The sequence below is a fragment of the Budorcas taxicolor genome, chromosome 21, assembly GCF_023091745.1.
Source record: "Budorcas taxicolor isolate Tak-1 chromosome 21, Takin1.1, whole genome shotgun sequence".
NCBI lineage: Eukaryota > Metazoa > Chordata > Mammalia > Artiodactyla > Bovidae > Budorcas > Budorcas taxicolor.
Window position 1 is genome coordinate 34,622,363 of NC_068930.1, and position 19,860 is coordinate 34,642,222.

Genomic DNA, 19,860 nt, shown 5'->3' on the forward strand with positions numbered 1-19,860 from the left:
TCTTTCAGGATCACGTTCTAAAATAGATCAGCTTCCTATCACAGCCTCTGCATGGCTCATCCCCGGGAAGAGTGAGCCTAAATTTCTATACTGGAAAGTTAGTGCATGCCTGGATGTCCTCATTCCTGAGGCAGTACTCGCTGTCACAGAATGATGACAACAACTCTCACTGCTCTATCAGTAACAGGGCAGATGAGAAAGAAGCATGTTGAAGAACATGAGTGTTTGCATTAAGAACACTTTATGTTAAACTATGAATGGCATTTCCAATAAAACATGAAAAGATTCATATGTATCTACAAAATTTAAGTTTTTGATAAACTTTTTAATAAATGCTATATTAACAAGCTAGAAAGGTAAGGAATGTCATAATCAATCTATACGTTCTGTCTGCAGCATTAGCCTGGAAGATGTTGATGTTCAAATGGGGCAATCATAGATGTGAATTTCCTGGTCATCGCCAACAGACACAATTTTTGAGCCATTTCCATTGTATTTTACTCCCCAGACCTATAAATAAAAAGAGAAAAAGTTCTACTAACACCTTTATTCTTTATGAAGAAATACCCTTACCCTACTCTCATTATACTGAATCCAGAAAAACAGTAGGATGAGGATGTTCTCATGCTTTCTCAACAGTGAGAATGGGGCTTTTCCTTTAATCAGGCAGCTTCTATTACTACTGTTCAATTATCATCACACTCACCTCCCAACTCCAGATAATTCATTTCTAAACATAAATCAAGGTATTCACAAACCTTTCAAAGATTCACAATCGAGGAAGTGGCCTAATGTGAAGATGGAGCCCACGAGGGACCAGCACGGGTTCCCAGGTCTCCAGGAAGGAAAAGGCCTCACAGCTACCCTGAGGTCACTGCCTACAGGGGTAATTGCAAACTGTGCTCCTCGTCCACCTCCTTGTGCCCACAACCCACCTCAGCAATTCTCACTCTCTTATTAGAGGCCTATAGCACCTGCCTGTCCCCAGGAGCTAGGTAACTTGGTGTTGCAAGTCATTGATTCCATTTCCTACATGTTCAATTAACAGATTCACACCTCCTTCCCAGACAGAACTGATGTGGTAGGAGTTTTATCAGGTCAAGCCTGTCACTCTATCCCTGAGGTGGGTGTTCTAGCCCTAACTTCAATGCTGTGAACAGGCCAGGTGATGGCTTTATTTCCACTCCAAATGTCTTCCTCTGAGGACTGCACCACACACTGACTCTCTCACACAAAGCAACATAGCCAGCCAGGACTTCCTTCCTGAGTACAATGTTTAAATCCAGGAGTGAAATGTCAAGATTAACTCCTCTCAACTTCACTGGCAACAGTGTAAGATTAAGTGTAAAAAAGCATGAACATTTGTTAACTTTAAAATGCATTCCAAAGAGATTCTATGAGATCATCTTAAGAACATAGAAAACACATAATTAATAAAAGATGACTTTATACTGCCATGGGTATTTGATTTTTTATACTGCTTCCCCAAGACCCTTGCTATTCAAAAGTGGTTGGAACTAGCAGTGCTAGTCTCACCTGAAGCTTGGGACAGAAACTCAGGCACAGTCCAGACCTACTGAATCTGTATTGTTACCAGATCCCCAGGGTGCATTAAAGACGGAGAAGCCCTGCCCGAATGCCTTAACATTTCACATTCATCTCACCGGAAGACTCCTGTGAGAATAGAGCCTCTTTTTCCTAATTTAAAGGCTGAAATAAAACTTAGCAATATCTTTAAAGTCAAACAACCTGTTAAGAATTTCTGGCTTCAAGTATATTCAAAGGAAAAAAAAAATCACATCACTTCTTTGGGCAGCTCCAAAAGAGAGAGTGACGGCTGTGGGATGGAATGGAAACTCCTGAGGAAGCGGGTCCTTCCCGAGACAGCCATGGCCCAGCTGCACCCAGAAAAAGGCCCAGGCATGCCCTAGGCATTGCTGCAACATGTTTCAAAGAAGTCATTTAAAGGCTGTGCAGCTAGTGCAAGTTTTCCGGTCTACCCATATCATGGGTAGACATATCATGCCTTGTGGGTTTCCAGGCTGACAACACATCCCCAGCCTCTGCACCCCAGAGGAACACGGGCTGGATGGACATCTAAGCAATCAGAGAAGCTCAGCTCTGAAGGTCATCCAATCTTGACAACCTCAGCAGGGAGGTTAGGAAAATGAATGAGTTTTGGCATAGCAGTCAGACAATGCTAGCAATCCAAAGACAAAGAAATTTCAATGTTAATTGTGCCATACCTGATCCTGGTGATCAAAGAAGGTGTGAACACAAGTCCTCGTTCCAACATCCCAAACTTTAACACTTTTGTCAGATGAACTATTTTAAAAAAGGAAACATCAGTATCAGAAAAGTTTTCAGACAGGTGTGAAGTTGGAAAGAATCTGACCAAAAATTCCACACTCCTTGACTCAACCTACCTAGAGGCCCCCTTGGTGCGTGTGTGCACAAGCGGCTGACCTGGTCCCCAAAAGGTGGTCAAGAAAGTTGGCACAACTGGCTGGCATTCCCCACTCACAGAGCAGCTATTTCCCCAAACTTCTGATCTGCCTCGCCCTCATATTAAATATTCTTGTCAGGAGTCTCGGATGAGAGGCTCCCTCTGGATGGGAGGGAGACTGGTTAAAGCTTCAAAATAAAGGCTCTCAGAGTCTTCTATAAACCTCTGTGCAGTGCTATTAAGCTATCCACCTCCTGGTTTTCAACTGTGTTGGCCATCCTGGGCCTAAACAACATTGGGGTCTCAAAGCATAACATTTTACAGATTTTCATATCTATAGTTACTATCAGAACACAGGTATCCTTATAATGGATACCTACCTATTGTAGGTAGAGGCCTAGATTTATAAGGAAGAAATAAGAACTGAGTTGCTCAAAAGAATCCATCTTTGTTCCAGCTAAGAACAATTAACTTGACAATTTAAAAAACACTGCAGAAAACAAAGGCTACCTGAATAAGAAAAGGGTCACACCATCTTCAAATTTTAAGGCAATTCATACAAGATGACCATCTTCATCTTCCTAACATTTTAGGAACTGATAAGAGTCATAAGTACCTGGAAACAAAGTGTGTGTCATCAGGACAAAATGCAACGTTCAGCACCCAGGATGCGTGGCCACTCAATGTGCCAGCTAAGTTGGCATGTTGTCTGAAATGGGAAAGTTTCAAATAAAATGGAGATGTTAACTTTTGGAATATAATCACTGAAATGGAAGGTATACTGTGTCCATTTAATTGGACCAAATCTGCTATCCTTGAAATGACAGTATTAACATAGAAATTCTCTTTCACTAAAGTGCAGTTTCATCATTAATTTTTTCATCATTCTCTCTTCACATACTGCAGAAACAAAATTTTCAATAGCATTAACCCCAAATATGTCAGAGCCTACAAGAGCCAAAAATAGGACCCTAAACAAGCAGAGCTTAGAAGTTCAAAATAAAGAAGGCTCAACAAGCCAATTCCTAAGGTGAGGAAACAGAACCAGCAGGCAAATAGCCATCTCAGAGTAACTGCAGGTTCTGACCCCTGCCCACCTAGCATCCTTTCCATGTGGAGCCAGTGCCTGTGTCTATGGAAGGTATCAAAATGTATTCTTTACAATAGGTGTGACTTGGACAGACCATTTTTAACTTAACCAAGAATAAGACAGGTCTTATGACTATAGTCATTTTCACTTCTAAAAAAAGTGAAATCAAATCACCCTGGCAGGAAAACAATTCTAAGACCTGACTAAGGTCAGCAGTTTCACCCCTGAAGCCAGCGGAGTAGAGCAGACCCCAGTTAAGAGGAGAGGTGACCTCAGTAGAAAGCTGGAGGACCATGAGAAGGTAAAAGTCCCAGGTGTTCATTCAGTATCAGCACCTTTGCCAAACCACCACCTCAGCTTGTGTTCCTCGCCTGCAATATGACTGGGACCTTAACCTGTGCTACCTCACCAGTAGTTGGGAAGATGATGAAACTGTAACAGTGAAAGCCTTATTAAAGAGAGCTGAACACTTAAGAAATTGCTAGTATTTATACTGGCCCTGCTGTTGACATGCAAGCACAACTTGAGACAGGCATCTTTTCTTGGACCCTAATAACTCTTTCAGCTGTAACTCTAGAAACTGCAGTTCTAATTCCATGTCTATTTGACAACTTCCTGTTGTCCAAAAGCTCCCAAGTTTAAACTCCTGCAAAACTCTCATAGGCCCACAAAGTAACATGCATGTGGATGGTCATGGTGTGGCACCCATCGCTGGGGCATAGAGAAGGGTAACGGATGCACCCAGTGGATTAGAATGCCACATTCGGAAGCTAGAAATCAGGCACACTGACTGCAGTACTGAGTCAAAGAATCAGGGACACACGTCAAACACCTTATAGGGGAGACCTCAGTGGGGAACAGGGTGGGGACTGAGAAATATAGGAGAAAAGGAAGAGAAAGGGCCCATGCACAGGCTTACAATGAAAGTGAGCTGTCGACTGAAGATTAACTAACTCACTTTTATACCTGCGGTCAAAAACCAACAACAAAAAAGCTCCCTTATCTAGACTTGCTGTAAGCTGGTTTATAAACAGACAACTCCCTAACTAGGGCAGAGGAATGCCTTCTAGAACGTCACACCCTCAGAAAACAAATGTTCTAATTTTTTCATCATTACTTCAAGCTAGCTACAGCCCATGGCTCTATCTGTTCATCTGTACACTACTCACCTGTCCAAAAGAATTTAAAATCAGTGTGCCCCACAAGAGACAGGATGTGGAAAAGAAGTAGCAAGTAAGCTGATCCTAGTTGGCAACCCACGTACGTCTTCCTCTGTAACATCCTAAGCGCAAAGCAGGGATACTGACAGGGGAGGAATGACTGGGGAGACTACAGAATCTAACAGGACCTGAACACATGTCTTTCCTAGACATAAAGAGGGAGCAGCTCACTTGCTAGGGCTCCTCCTAGTGATAAGAGACAAAACAGGCATTGATATTAAGAGAGAAGTGTTGAATCCCAACAGGTAACTTACACATCATAGATCTTGATGTAGCCATCATCTGAAGCAGTGACAAGGAGCTGTGAATCCGGGGAAAAAGTCAAGGAGCGAATGGGCATAGCATGGCCTGAAATTCACAAAGACTCTTGTTAAGCTGAAGAATTACTGTCTCCTATCTCTTCATGCAGGTTTCCACAAACTATGTCATCTTTAACGGCTGTTAAGTCACTGAGTTGCACTGCTCAGGTACTTCAGTCAGAGGCGAGCCACAGACTGTACCCTTCTTCCTAATGCTCCAGAAACATGCACAAAACGCGGGTCCCTCCTCCTGGGAGCCATTTCTCCTCAGATCCCTTCCCAGACCAACTGGACTTCAGGATACATTGCTTAGACAAAACTCCTCTGCCCCTACAGATATGGCCAGACATGGAAACATGCATTGTTTCTGATTTGTATGTTGAACAGACAGGATGCTAGTTCCCTACCGAATCCTTTGTTGTAGGGTAAAGGATGCACTGGAGAGGTCTCCTCCCAACCCTTCCCCTGTCCTAGTACCCCATCCTCCTGCCGAGGTCACCAGCGCAGAGTGGGCACAGAACTTTCATTTACCTTCAAACTATCAACAAAAAGGGGCTATTTTCCAATCACAAAGTTCTTTAGAGCCAAACAGGACAGAAATAAGACACTCATGTAGCTAGGATATATTAACACATAAATAAAAAGTAAGCCTGTTCATCAAAATAAGCATTTAGAACACTGGTACAAAAACTAATATGTCTAGGTTATAACTACAGTGACAAACGGAGAAGGCAGTGGCACCCCACTCCAGTACTCTTGCCTGGAAAATCCCATGGATGGAGGAGCCTGGTGGGCTGCCGTCCACGGGGTCGCACAGAGTCGGACACGACTGAGCGACTCAGCAGCAGCAGCAGCGCAGTGACGAAAGTGAACCTTAGAGGCATTTCCGATTTCCAACTGAGAGTCATGTTTTGCAAACCTAAGGCTCATTTACCATTTAGTAGCATTTTAATGAAAGAGTAAGTCTTCCTTTGTGATCTGATAACCCAGTTTGCACAAAATGATTAACCACACCTTCCAGCGTATGCAGAAGTTTCCCAGTTGCAATATCAAAAATATTGATGATTCCGTCTATGGCTCCACTGGCCAGGTATTTCCCATCAGGACTCTGTAGAGAATGTACAAAAATCATTTCAAATTCCATGTTGTTAAGCCATCCCCCCTCAAACACAAGTAATCTGCTGGTTCCAGGTCTAATTGGCTGACTGGCAAATCAAGTCAGCAGCTTCCTAGTGAGACCAATGCAGAATGTTTATCAAGGAATACAACAGGCTACAAGAGTAAACTGAAAGAATCAGACAGAAACAAAGCAATATTTCCTTACATATGCAATACTAAGAATGAATTTTCCTCTTGTGTCCAAAGAATATTCCTTTTTCCCACTTTCCACACCAAAAATGTTCACTTTTCCCACGTGAGTTCCTGTGGCCAGATACTGAGAATCAGGAGAAAAGGCCAAAGTCCAGGCATCCACTGAACAGAAAAAAAGGGAAAACCATAGTGAGAAAAGATCTGACCCTAATTTTAAAAATTGTAAAGCTTTACCAAAAGATACATGTTTTAAAATTGGAGGAATAGTGTCCGGATTCATAACAGGACATTGTAAAGATATTAATTGTATTAATATGGGCATAGCATGGCCTGAAATTCACAAAGACCCTTGTTAAGCTGGAGAATCACTGTCTCCTATCTCCTCATTACAGGTTTCCACGAACTATGTCATCTTTAATGGCTATTAAGTCACTGAGTTGCACTGCTCAGGTGCTTCAATCAGAAGCCCAACATTAATATGCCCAATATTAATATGTTGTAAAGATATTAATTCTATACCAATTTAATGTAAGGGTTTCTTAACTTTTCACTAAAAATGTAGACAGACAGAACAATACCAAGTGTTAGCAAGGGTGTCAGTTCAGTTTAGTCACTCAGTCGTGTCTGACTCTTTGCGACCCCATCAATCACAGCAAGCCAGGCCTCCCTGTCCATCACCAACTCCCGGAGTCCACCCAAACCCATGTCCATTGAGTCGATAATGCCATCCAACCATCTCATCCTCTGTTGTCCCCTTCTCCTGCCCTCAATCCTTCCCAGCATCAGGGTCTTTTCCAATGAGTCAGCTCTTCACATCAGGTGGCCAAAGTATTGGAGTTTCAGCCTCAACATCAGTCCTTCCAATGAACACTCAGGACTGATTTCCTTTAGAATGGACTGGTTGGATCTCCTTGCAGTCCAAGGGACTCTCCAGAGTCTTCTCCAACACCACAGTTCAAAAGCATCAATTCTTCGGCGCTCAGCTTTCTTTATAGTCCAACTCTCACATTCACACATGACTACTGGAAAAACCATAGCCTTGACTAGATGGACCTTTGTTGGCAAAGTAATGTCTCTGCTTTTGAATATGTTCTCTAGGTTGGTCACAACTTTCCTTCCAAGAAGTAAGCGTCTTTTAATTTCATTGCTGCAATCGCCATCTACAGTGATTCTGGAGCCCAGAAAAATAAAGTCAGCCACTGTTTCCACTGTTTCCCCATCTATCTGCCATGAAGTGATAGGACCGGATGCCATGATCTTAGTTTTCTGATGTTGAGCTTTAAGCCAACTTTTTCACTCTCCTCTTTCACTTTCATCAAGAGGTTCTTTAGTTCTTCTTCACTTTCTTCCATAAGGGTGGTGTCATCTGCATATCTGAGGTTATTGATATTTCTTCCAGCAATCTTAATTCCAGCTTGAGCTACCCCGCATCCAAGGTAAGGAGCAGTGGCTGAGCTTTGCTAGAGCAGCCGTGAAGAGAGACCCCACGTCCAAGGTAAGAGAAACCCAGGCAAGATGGCAGGCACCGAGAGAGGGCATCAGGGGGCAGGCAGACTGAAACTACAGTCATGGACAACTAGCCAATCTGATCACATGGACCACAGCCTTGTCTAACTCAGTGAAACTAACCCATGCCGTATGGGGCCACCCAAGACGGATGGGTCATGGTGGAGCAGTCTGACAGAATGTGGTCTACTGGAGAAGGGAATGGCAAACCACTTCAGTATTCTTGCCTTGAGAACCCCATGAACAGTATGAAAAAACAAAAAGATAGGACACCGAGATGCCCAATATGCTACTGGAGATCAGTGCAGAAATAACTCCAGGAAGAATGAAGGGATGGAGCCAAAGCAAAAACAACACCCAGCTGTGGATGTGACTGGTGATAGAAGTAAGATTCGATGCTGTAAACAGCAATATTGCATAGGAACCTGGAATGTCAGGTCCAGGAATCAAGGCAAATTGGAAGTGGTCAAACAGGAGATGACAAGAGTAAACATCAACATTCTAGGAATCAGTGAACTAAGATGGACTGGAATGGGTGAATTTAACTCAGATGACCATTATATCTACTACTGTGGGCAGGAATCCCTTAGAAGAAATGGAGTAGCCCTCATAGTCAACAAAAGAGTCCAAAATGCAGTACTTGGGTGCCATCTCAAAAACGACAGAATGATCTCTGTTCGTTTCCAAGGCAAACCATTCAATATCACAGTAATCCAAGTCTATGTCCCGACCAGTAACACCAAAGAGCTAAAGTTGAACAGTTCTATGAAGACCTATAAGACATTCTAGAACTAACACCCAAAAAAGATGTACTTTTTATTATAGGGGACTGGAATGCAAAAGTAGGAAGTCAAGAAACACCTGGAGTAACAGGCAAATTTGGCCTTGGAGTACAGAATGAAGCAGGGCAAAGGCTGATAGAGTTCTGCCAAGAGAACGCACTGGTCATAGCAAACACCCTCTTCCAACAACACAAGAGAAGACTCTACACATGGAGATCACCAGATGGTCGACACCAAAATCAGATTGATTATATTCTTTGCAGCCAAAAATGGAGAAGCTCTATACAGTCAGCAAAAACAAGACTGGGAGCTGACTGTTGCTTGGATCATGAACTCCTTATTGCCAAATTCAGACTGAAATTGAAGGAAGCGGAGAAAACCACTAGACCATTCAGGTATGACCTAAATCAAATCCCTTATGACTATACAGAGGAAGTGAGAAACAGATTTAAGGGCCTAGATCTGCTAGACAGAGTGCCTGATGAACTATGGATGGAGGTTCATGACACTGTACAGCAGACAGGAATCAAGACCACCCCCAAGAAAAAGAAATGCAAAAAAAAAAAAAAGGCAAGAGTGCAGTGAAACCAAAATCCTCATACACTGGTGGGAATATAAAATGGTATAGCTACTTTGAAGAACAGTTTTGATAGCGTAAGTGAAAACACACACCATAATACCTAGCAATTCCACTTCTAGAGAAATGGAAACTCATCTTCATGAACAGAACTGAACCTGGATGCTCACAGCAGCATTATTAAGAATACTCAAAAACTGGAAAGAATCCAAATATCCATCAGTTGATGAATGAATGAACAAAATGTGGAATATCCCTATAATGGAATACTTACTAATAAGCAATGCAAAGGAACAGACTACCAATACATATACTACAACATGGATAAACCTCAAAAACATTATGCTAAAGAAAGATATGTAAGACAATACAATTTCACTTGTGTGAAATCTTTCAGAACGGCAAAACTATAGAGACAGAAAGCTGATCAGTGGTTGTCTGAGGCTGAGGGTGGGAGCACAGGTTAACTACATATGGGCATCAGGGAACATTTGGGGGACATGGAAATGTTCTAAAACTGAATTGGAGTGATGGCTACACAACTATGGAAATTTACTAAAACTTGTTAAACTGTATAATGGGTTAATTTCAGAGTGTAATTATAGAGGTGAAAGTCTACCTCACCAAGCTGCAAATAAATGAAGAGGTACCAGAAATATTCTCATATAAAACTATAATATGACAAAGTATTTATCACAAATTGGCAAGAGAATAAGGACTGGAAAGAGGCATTGTTGTTTTTTTTAAATCAACTGGTCTTTAAGTTATATCACACAATCTGATTTCAAAGCTTCTATTCAGATGCTATTTCTGTAGTACAGTGCTTCTGTGTAAAGGTCTCCAGACCCCTGGGCAGCCTGGGTAAGCACATGTGCTTTATACTTCCATCTGGACCACTGATGTTATTTCAGCATTTCTTTTCTCAGTTACGTGGGAAACTCTTCATGGGCAATCTCAAAGAGCTTTAGGAGCCTCTGGGGTCAGAGCCTAGAGAGCAAGGAACAGTCCAGTTGTCCGGTGCTGGTCAAGGTCCCTTTGCCCATGCCCAGTCTTATACAGGAACGTTCCCTAAGTCCTGCTCTTCCTGTACCTGCCCAGAAACAGTGCTTGTAAGATCAAAGGGAGAAGAAAGGCTGCTTCCCCAGTCACTCTCCTTACTCCTAGGGGAGGGCTCGAAGAGGTCAAGCCCTTCTCAGCCCACAGGAGAGAGGTCTCCCTGAACGTGACTCATGGCAGATAGGGGCTCCCAGCACAGATGGGTCAGTACCATATACCAGGGTGAGTTTTAAAATAAAAATCTCTTGCAAATTTTCACACACATACTCAAAGTAGTAACTAATTTACCTCTATCACTTAAGAAATACTTGTTTCAGAAAGGAAATTAACTTCAAAAGTGCTCAACCAAGAAGATCTAAAAAAGCTTTTGTTATAATCAATCTCTCACAAGGCTGCTTTTTAGTGTCTATCTAATGACTACACCATTTATTCCAACAGGATTATGTTCTCTTATTCCTATTATAATTAGTTGTTTACAGGAATAATGGTTATTAGAAAATCTGATTATGATTCCTTGAAGTTGAGTAGAATAACTCTGGAATTACTTTTACATTTCCCTTATTAGCTGTTTGATAATATAAAACTTTTAGTGGTGAATGTCCTTTTCCTCGAAATTGAAGGAATGTTTATTCCTCAATTTAACCTTGCACTCTAAAATTTACTTTAACATTTGCATAATATTTATTTTAATCACTAAGTTCCACCTCATCAGTGAAGAGAGTAACTCTTCTTTACACTGGGACATCCTGAACCATCTGATGTTGAGAGGCCCCTATGCTTGCACTTTCTTCTTCGACATCTTTGACATCAGTTTGCTGCAGCCACAGCCCGGGTGAGGCGTCAAATAAAGGATCTTCCCCGTCATCTTCCCTTTCTTCTACTTCTTCCCTTTCTTCTTCAGGATCTGAGCTTTCTCTTTCCTCCTCCTTCTGTTCCTCCTCTCACATTCTCCAGGCACATTTTCAAGGCTGGTATAACGTAAATGGCCATTTGCCTACATTCATTAGATCTAGACTTAACTAGTTTTACCTTTAGATGAATTCAACTGAGCTGCTCCTCAGTTGTCAATAGCAATGCTTGATTTTATTATTTACTCAAATAACTGTTGTTTAATGGTCTGGTATAGTTTTTGAAGATTCCTATCCAAAAAAGAAAATAAATCCAACTTTATATTCATCTCAGTATCTTTTTTCTTTCCTAACAGTAATCTTTCAATGATCCCTTGCCACACCTGGAACCACTATGTAGCTTATGATATTATTTGTCAGAAAAGGCAAGCTGGATACAGACTTCATCCTTTTCCTTAGAACCAATCCAGCACTCATTTCTTCAACTGCGGTGTGCCCGGGGCTACAAAGCCACACAGTGACCTTAGCGTCATGGGAGGGCTTAGGTGCCCACGATGAAGAGGCAGCAATAGATCGACCTCTTCCTCCTCTTCTCAGCTTAACAGACTCTGTGCACTAGTTTGGGGACCCAGGTCCTCCGTAAAAGATAGCAACAGAGCAAGGACACATGTAAAAACAATTATCTGGGGAGTCAGAATGTTTGAATGACTTTTTTCAAATACATATCCTGGTCCACAGACCCCAAAACTGATTCAGTGGATCCAAAATAGGAACTGGACAGATGTATTCAATGGACATGAGTCTGAGCAAACTCAGGGAGATAGTGAAGGACACGGAAGCCTGGCACGCTAGTCCATGAGGTCACAAAGAGTCAGATACGACTGAGCAACTAAACAACAACAAGATATGTGTTCCTTAAAAAGCTCCAAGAGTTAAGACTCAGAGATGTCAAATATTGGCACTGAGGGGAAATGAACTCAGTTTTCAGACAACACAGAGTCCTTAAAACCCTGGGACCACCATTCTTTCCAAAATAAGTACAACTTATAGGATGCTACTGAACATAACACAAGAGGAGACTCTACACATGGACATCACCAGATGGTCAACACCGAAATCAGATTGATTATATTCTGTGTAGCCAAAGATGGAGAAGCTCTATACAGTCAATAAAAACAAGACCAGGAGCTGACTGTGGCTCAGATCATGAACTCCTTATTACCAGATTCAGACTAAAATTGAAGAAAGTAGGGAAAACCGCTAGACCATTCAGGTATGACCTAAACCAAATCCCTTATGATTATACAGTGGAAGTGAGAAATAGATTTAAGGGCCTAGATCTGATAGAGTGCCTGATGAACTATGGAATGAGGTTCGTGACATTGTACAGGGATCAAGACCATCCCCATGGAAAAGAAATGCAAAAAAGCAAAATGGCTGTCTGGGGAGGCCTTACAAATAGCTGTGAAAAGGAGAGAAGCAAAAACCAAAGGAGAAAAGGAAAGATATAAGCATCTGAATGCAGAGTTCCAAAGAATAGCAAGAAGAGATAAGAAAGCCTTCTTCAGCGATCAATGCAAAGAAATAGAGGAAAACAACAGAATGGGAAAGACTAGAGATCTCTTCAAGAAAATTAGAGATACCAAGGGAACATGTCATGCAAAGATGGGCTCAATCAAGGACAGAAATGGTCTGGACCTAACAGAAGCAGAAGATATTAGGAAGAGGTGGCAAGAATACACAGAAGAACTGTACAAAAAAGATCTTCACGACCCAGATAATGATGATGATGTGATCACTCATCTAGAGCCAGACATCCTGGAAAGTGAAGTCAAGTGGGCCTTAGAAAGCATCACTACGAACAAAGCTAGTGGAGATGATGGAATTCCAGTTGAGCTGTTTCAAATCCTGAAAGATGATGCTATGAAAGTGCTGCACTCAATATGTCAGCACATTTGGAAAACTCAGCAGTGGCCACAGGACTGGAAAAGGTCAGTTTTCATTCCAATCCCAAAGAAAGGCAATCCCAAAGAATGCTCAAACTACCGCACAATTGCACTCATCTCACATGCTAGTAAAGTAATGCTCAAAATTCTCCAAGCCAGGTTTCAGCAATATGTGAACCGTGAACTCCCTGATGTTCAAGCTGGTTTTAGAAAAGGCAGAGGAACCAGAGATCAAATTGCCAACATCCACTGGATCATGGAAAAAGCAAAAGAGTTCCAGAAAAACATCTATTTCTGCTTTACTGACTATACCAAAGCCTTTGACTGTATGGATCACAGTAAACTGTGGAAAATTCTGAAAGAGATGGGAATACCAGACCATCTAACCTGCCTCTTGAGAAATCTGTATGCAGGTCAGGAAGCAACAGTTAGAACTGGACATGGAACAACAGACTGGTTCCAAATAGGAAAAGGAGTATGTCAAGGCTGTATATTGTCACCCTGCCTTTTTAACTTATATGCAGAGTACATCATGAGAAACCCTGGACTAGAAGAAACACAAGCTGGAATCAAGATTGCTGGGAGAAATATCAATAACCTCAGATATGCAGATGATACCACCCTTATGGCAGAAAGTGAAGAGGAGCTAAAGAGTCTCTTGATGAAAGTGAAACAGGAGAGTGAAAAAGTTGGCTTAAAGCTCAACATTCAGAAAACGAAGATCATGGCATCCGGTCCCATCACTTCATGGGAAATAGATGGGGAAACAGTGGAAACAGTGTCAGACTTTATTTTTTTGGGCTCCAAAATCACTGCAGATGGTGACTGCAGCCATGAAATTAAAAGACGCTTACTCCTTGGAAGGAAAGTTATGACCAACCTAGATAGCATATTCAAAAGCAGAGACATTACTTTGCCGACTAAGGTCCGTCTAGTCAAGGCTATGGTTTTTCCTGTGGTCATGTACGGATGTGAGAGCTGGACTGTGAAGAAGGCTGAGTGCCGAAGAATTGATGCTTTTGAACTGTGGTGTTGGAGAAGACTCTTGAGAGTCCCTTGGACTGCAAGGAGATCCAACCAGTCCATTCTGAAGGAGATCAGCCCTGTGATTTCTTTGGAAGGAATGATGCTAAAGCTGAAACTCCAGTCCTTTGGCCACCTCATGAGAAGAGTTGACTCATTGGAAAAGACTCTGATGCTGGGAGGGATTGGGGGCAGGAGGAGAAGGGGACGACCTAGGATGAGGTGGCTGGATGGCATCACGGACTCGATGGACGTGAGTCTGAGTGAACTCTGGGAGTTGGTGATGGACAGGGAGGCCTGGCGTGCTGCAATTCATGGGGTCGCAAAGAGTCAGACACGACTGAGCGACTGAACTGAACTGAACTGAACATAACTGGTGGGAAGCAAATCTACTGGGGCTCCAACCCAGGAAATTACGTTAAGAAAAGCCCTGAGCAGTTCTGTAATCACTCCATGAAGGGATGTGCCAGAGAGGCACCAGGCTCTCTGTACTCCTTCCAGTCATCACCCATTCTGGCAGAACAGGCTCTGCTCATGAAAGCTATATGATCATATACAAGTAAATATAGGGCCACAAGGAATCTGAAATGTCATGTTGCTTGTCCCATTGAAATTATTAATTCCCATTATTTCAGATGTTTATCAAGGCTAGTGGACAAGACTATGCTGTCCTACAGAACTTTAAAAAAATCGATTTGTTTCTTTAGCAGTTTCATGTATCAATCATACACTAGAAATAGGCACTTTAATCATACTTAGTTGAGATTACCATGACACAAATCTAGGAGGACACAGCGCTTTTCATTCTAGACCCTCTATAAGTGGATCCATTCCGAATATGGCAGAGAACCTGTGGACCATCCAGACACAGGTCCACAATCCCGAGTCAGCGATTTGAAACCCAAGAGATGAAAACTATAAGTTTTTAGAAATAATTTTAGTACCCAAATTCACTTGGCAATAAAACTGGAACTGATATAAGGCTATTTATAGCTTATCTTTATCTCCTAGTATAATCATGTTTAGTTGCTGAGATACTAGTATTTGATTAGAGTGCTGTCTCAGTCCCACTGAAGCTAGTACATAACAGGCAGTTCATACACCCATATTACCAATCTCAAATCCAAAAACTTCTAAACACTAAAACACATCTCACCCTAAAGATATCAAAAAGGGATCGTAAACCTCTAGCATCTTCTCTAAGAGTAAAACGCTTACCAGGTCCTGCATCTATAGACTTTATCTGTTTGCCATTTTCCAAGTCCCAGAGACGAATATGAGCATCAAGAGAACTGGATGCAGCAATGGGCAGGGTGTGGCTGATGTCCACAGACACCACACCCAGCTGGTGGCCCTCCAGACTCCACTGTAGGTCCAGCTTCTCATCACGCCTTCAGTGGGGGACAGAGAAATGGATTTCTTCACACACAACACATGGTACCTGGCATCTGAAATTTTGGGCTCCTGTAACTATGCATTATCAGAGGTCTGTGAAATGCAGAATCAAGACAGGAAATGAAGAGCCACAGAACACCAAATGCAGCCAACTTTTAACCATAGCAGTTTTTTTCTTTCAACTATAAGGCCTTAACAGTGAATAACAGGAAAACAACTGAGGAAAAAAGAGTCTGCCTTTTTATACCACCATATCGCCATTGCTTTCTTGCGTAGGTAATAGTAAATACTTCTCTGATTGTAACTTGGGAGCCCAGAAGAAAAACCCCAACTTCCAAGGCTGTATTGTAGAGGAAAGAGCACTCACCATTTCCAGACCTTCACCAGGTCATCCAGGGATCCCGTGACCACTGTCTCAGAGTTTTCTTTCTTGTTTGACCCCCAGGCAACTGACCAGATGGCATCATCATGGGCTGGAACAGAAAGTCATTCACATAAAGTCTTCATGCAACTTCTAAACTGAATGTGCTAAGATAAAGCGGAAATACTGTTACACCAATTCTGAGATTTTTGAGGTAATATCCACCTGTATCTACTTTACTGTTTTGCAGATGGCTTTCCCACACAGCTTTTGTTAGAACATTGGAGGCAGATAACAAAACCAGAGGTTCTGAAAAAGTCGCTTGTCCCAAAACACAGGTTTACCAGGTGGGGGAGCAGTACTGGAATAGTCCAGTGTCCTTTCTACTTTAGTATGCTGTCTGACATGCATTAATTTGGAATGGCCCTTACTTGACTAAAGTGAAACCCACCTCCCAAAAGAGATCAAACTTGTTAAGAGTAATTTCTTAACAGATCTTTGGAAACCAGTAGGCAGGTCAACTATAAACAGTACAGGTCCAAAAATAAATAACTAAAATAGGCGCCACATGATTTGCCTTTTGCCACAAGTCTATTATGTTTAATGGGCCAGTTATTACTTTAATCCTTTTGTAGGGATTACCTCAATTAACCACAACCCTCTGAATAGCATGTTCATGCTACAGATAAACGGAGAAGGCAATGGCACCCCACTCCAGTACTCTTGTCTGGAAAATCCCATGGATGGAGGAGCCTGGTAGGCTGCAGTCCATGGGGTCGCACAGAGTCGGACATGACTGAGCGACTTCACTTTCACGCATTGGAGAAGGAAATGGCAACCCACTCCAGTGTTCTTGCCTGGAGAATCCCAGGGACGGTGGAGCCTGGTGGGCTGCCGTCTATGGGGTCGCGCAGAGTCGGACACAACTGAAGCAACTTAGCAGCAGCAGCTACAGGTAAAAATCAGAGGCTTAGAGAAGCCTAGTAGCTCACCCAAAGTCAAAAGCTACCAAGAGGCAGAGCTGGTATTCAAACCTAAAAACCTAAACTCCCCACTAACTAAAGTCCACTTTAAATTCTAAGTCTGTAAGCTGTATATCTGGTGGGCCATACTGGTGGGTCTGCAGACCTGGTATACGAATACAAATGTAACAAGTGCACAAGAGGCTTTCTTCACACCTGGCAGCAATCCTTCAGGGACACCTTTCCAAGACATGAATACAAGGACATTCAACTTAGACAGCTGTGAGTTACATCTTGGCTTCCACTACAATCCCCACCTGACCCAAGTCTGCCAGCTTGCCCCCGGATGCCATTAGGTGCATACAAGGTAGCTGACTGACAAGCAGACTAGCTGCTAGTTACCTATGCTCGCTAACTTGAAAGAATGCTTTGGGTTTAAACTTCAGACTACCTAAATGTCACTACTTAAAGCAGAAGAGCTTTATTAGGCATTCCACAAATTTCTCCAGGCTTTACGTAACCTATCTAGGCTGTGGTGACAAAATGAGACACATGTGAACAGTTCCTGCACACCCTCCTTTCCATGTATGAAGTCCCGTCACTGGCCAGTCACCTCTCCAGACAGACTCTGACCTCCCTCCTTCTCCCATCCCCACCACTACCACTGACACACGCCCACCCATATACTCAGTGGTCTTGACAGAAATTCACCTATTCTATCCTCCTCTTTTATTGAGGGTCAAAGGCCCTCTGTGAGACTCGCTCCACTTGTTAAGTGGAAGAGCCTGAATAAAGGCTCCCATGAGAACTTCTGCGTTCATGGCCAGGCTCAAGTTTACCTCCCCAGGTGAGCTGGTATTAACAGAATCCTGAGACTCAGAGTTTCCTTCTTTCACTTTGATAGCCGGGAAGCTCAGTCACACCTTCCTCAAGCGGGAAAAAGTTTCCTCAGCCCAGAGTTCTCCAGTCTATCATTTGCTTCTTGCTCTTTAAGTTCGTGGTTGGTTTTTTTGCTGTTGGTTGTTTGTTCCGAAGTGTATTTGTTTTCAGCTGCCCCTGCCAATTCTTATGTAAAGTGAGTATGGCTGGAACTGCATGTCTGGTCAGCATGACAAAAACCTTAAGCCAGGGACAACAGCTTTTCACAGGTGAATTTGCTTGAACTGGCAAGCTGCTTACCTTGCTCTTGTTTGAAGAGAATACTGTACTAAAAAAGAACAGAAGACACATTAAACCAATGGTCAGATTTCAGATGTGTCCCATCCCTTCCCTAAAACACCCCCCAGCTCACCACCTTGTGCCCCAGCAGATAGAATCACCAGTGTTAGGTACCTCCCTTGCTGTGGCCTGACCTCCTGCGAGCTCATGCAAGGTTTGTAGTGTTACTTCTTAAAGAAACTATAGTCTCTTAAAGAAAACAATTAGTTCTTAAAGAAGCTAGAGTCTCTTCTAACTACTTCCACCCACCAAAAAAGAGTAAAAAATTATGTGCTTTTTCCTGCTCTCATCACCAGGAAGCTCAAAGTCCAGTTTGCAGCTTAATTTCTGTAGTTGTATAAAACCACACAGCCTGCATAATAACCTGTTAACTCTGTCCCTAATTTTATTACAAAGACATGTTTCTCCCTTTCTAATTTTTCTTTCTCATTTTTGTGTACAAATTCTTTTAAGCTTCCTCAATCCCTTTGTAAACTGTGGTACAGACTGAAATAAAATTACCCTTCTCCCAGTGTTGTGCATTTTACTAATGCCACCTAACCCTCTGGTGACTAGGTGCCCAGGATACCCTCTTCTTCAGAAGCAGAGCAGATGCTAGTTTTCTGACTACAAACCCAGACAATGTATTGGGCTCGAACCCCCAAAGAGACCAACTGGTACTCTTCTTCTCCCTAGGCCTTACCTGGTTGGTCATCTCCTTAACCAAGGATGAAGGGCTAAAGGCCAGACAGCTCTGTGGAAACAACACCAGGGCTTCAGTAAGAGGCGGCCATCAGGATAGAAGGCTATAGAAGGTTCCCTGGATCAAGACTGTAAGGCAACTCTTGGCCAGAGTTGACCTGACACTTTTCTATACATTGATCCCAGGGTCCCTGCTCACAAGCCCTACCAGGTGGCACAGTCTTCTTTCTCAACTAATATCTACCACCTCTTATATTTTCTTCTCCTCAAATTGACTACAGAGAGGATCCAGTCTCCCTCCTTGCTGTTTTTCCAAGAGATAAAACCACAGGATCTTTTAATTTAAAGTATTATTTTATTAAAAACTCAACAAGCAAATATGGGGGAGCAAAGTTCTTACGGTCCATGCAGGGATCGCAGCCAAAAATGCATATAAGAGCAAGCAGGAGTGTAAATGAGGGTGTGAGCCAGAGGGAGATTACATGTCTCCCCAAAGCTATAATAAGGCTTCTTAACATTTGTGTGTGTGCTATAGAATCCTCCGTGCCCAACAACCCCTCCCTGCCAACCCCAGGTAGCTTTGTAAAGCCTATAAATCCCTTTTCAGGATGTTTTAAAATACATACAATACATAGGATTAGAAAGGAAACCAAGTATAGCCCATTCTCGTTATTCCAGGCAGTTAAGTTCCATAAAGTCACTGAATACTGAGTTAGTGAACACTGATCCACTCCTTCTGGGGGAGACACTATATTAGGTTCCTGCAAGACTCTGGTAAATTTGGGACAACTGATCAACAAGTAACTTTATTTTCTGCGTGTTTCTGTTTAAAGACACCCTATTTTACATTGGCAATTCATTAATATTGAACTCACAGCTAACAGCGACATAATTCATGCCTATATGAAGTTTATCCACAGATGTATTTTCTCCGTAAGACACATCACAGTCTTCCTGGACTTAGGAACACTAAGAGAGCTTTACTACTGTGCTTGGAGGGCTATTTTAAACAGTGAAGTCACCAATAAAACCACAAAAATACAAAAATCCTAACGCTACAGATTGAAAAAAAGACTCTTGTTTACAGCATGATAACTGAAACAAGAAAGCAGAGTGCTTCCTTGTTCAACTGCAGCTAA

General features: G+C 42.4%; 1 protein-coding gene across 2 annotated transcripts; it reads right to left on the minus strand.

Annotated features, from left to right (window-relative positions):
* Nucleotides 1-315: 315 nt before the first annotated feature.
* SKIC8 (SKI8 subunit of superkiller complex) lies at nucleotides 316-18,768 on the minus strand. Of its 2 annotated transcripts, XM_052659834.1 has the most exons (10): nucleotides 18,723-18,768; nucleotides 18,002-18,029; nucleotides 15,867-15,972; nucleotides 15,323-15,495; nucleotides 6,380-6,528; nucleotides 6,070-6,163; nucleotides 5,011-5,104; nucleotides 3,063-3,155; nucleotides 2,247-2,325; nucleotides 316-510 (listed from the first exon to the last, which is right to left on the minus strand). In XM_052659834.1, the coding sequence occupies exons 1-10, from the start codon at nucleotides 18,732-18,734 to the stop codon at nucleotides 421-423; spliced, it is 918 nt and encodes a 305-aa protein (XP_052515794.1). In that variant the 5' UTR covers nucleotides 18,735-18,768; the 3' UTR covers nucleotides 316-420. The 2 variants fall into 2 exon arrangements, with proteins under 2 accessions (XP_052515794.1, XP_052515795.1); XM_052659835.1 differs by lacking the exons at nucleotides 316-510; nucleotides 2,247-2,325 and adding an exon at nucleotides 2,517-2,608.
* Between the last annotated feature and the right edge of the window lie 1,092 nt (nucleotides 18,769-19,860).

Excerpts from the sequence above, each read along its gene's own strand:
- SKIC8 (XM_052659834.1), bottom strand. Across the intron at positions 6,164-6,379 it reads TCATTCTTAGTATTGCATAT|AGTCCTGATGGGAAATACCT; the intron begins GTAAGGAAATAT and ends CATTCTCTACAG. Across the intron at positions 511-2,246 it reads TCTTTGATCACCAGGATCAG|GTCTGGGGAGTAAAATACAA; the intron begins GTATGGCACAAT and ends TTTTATTTATAG.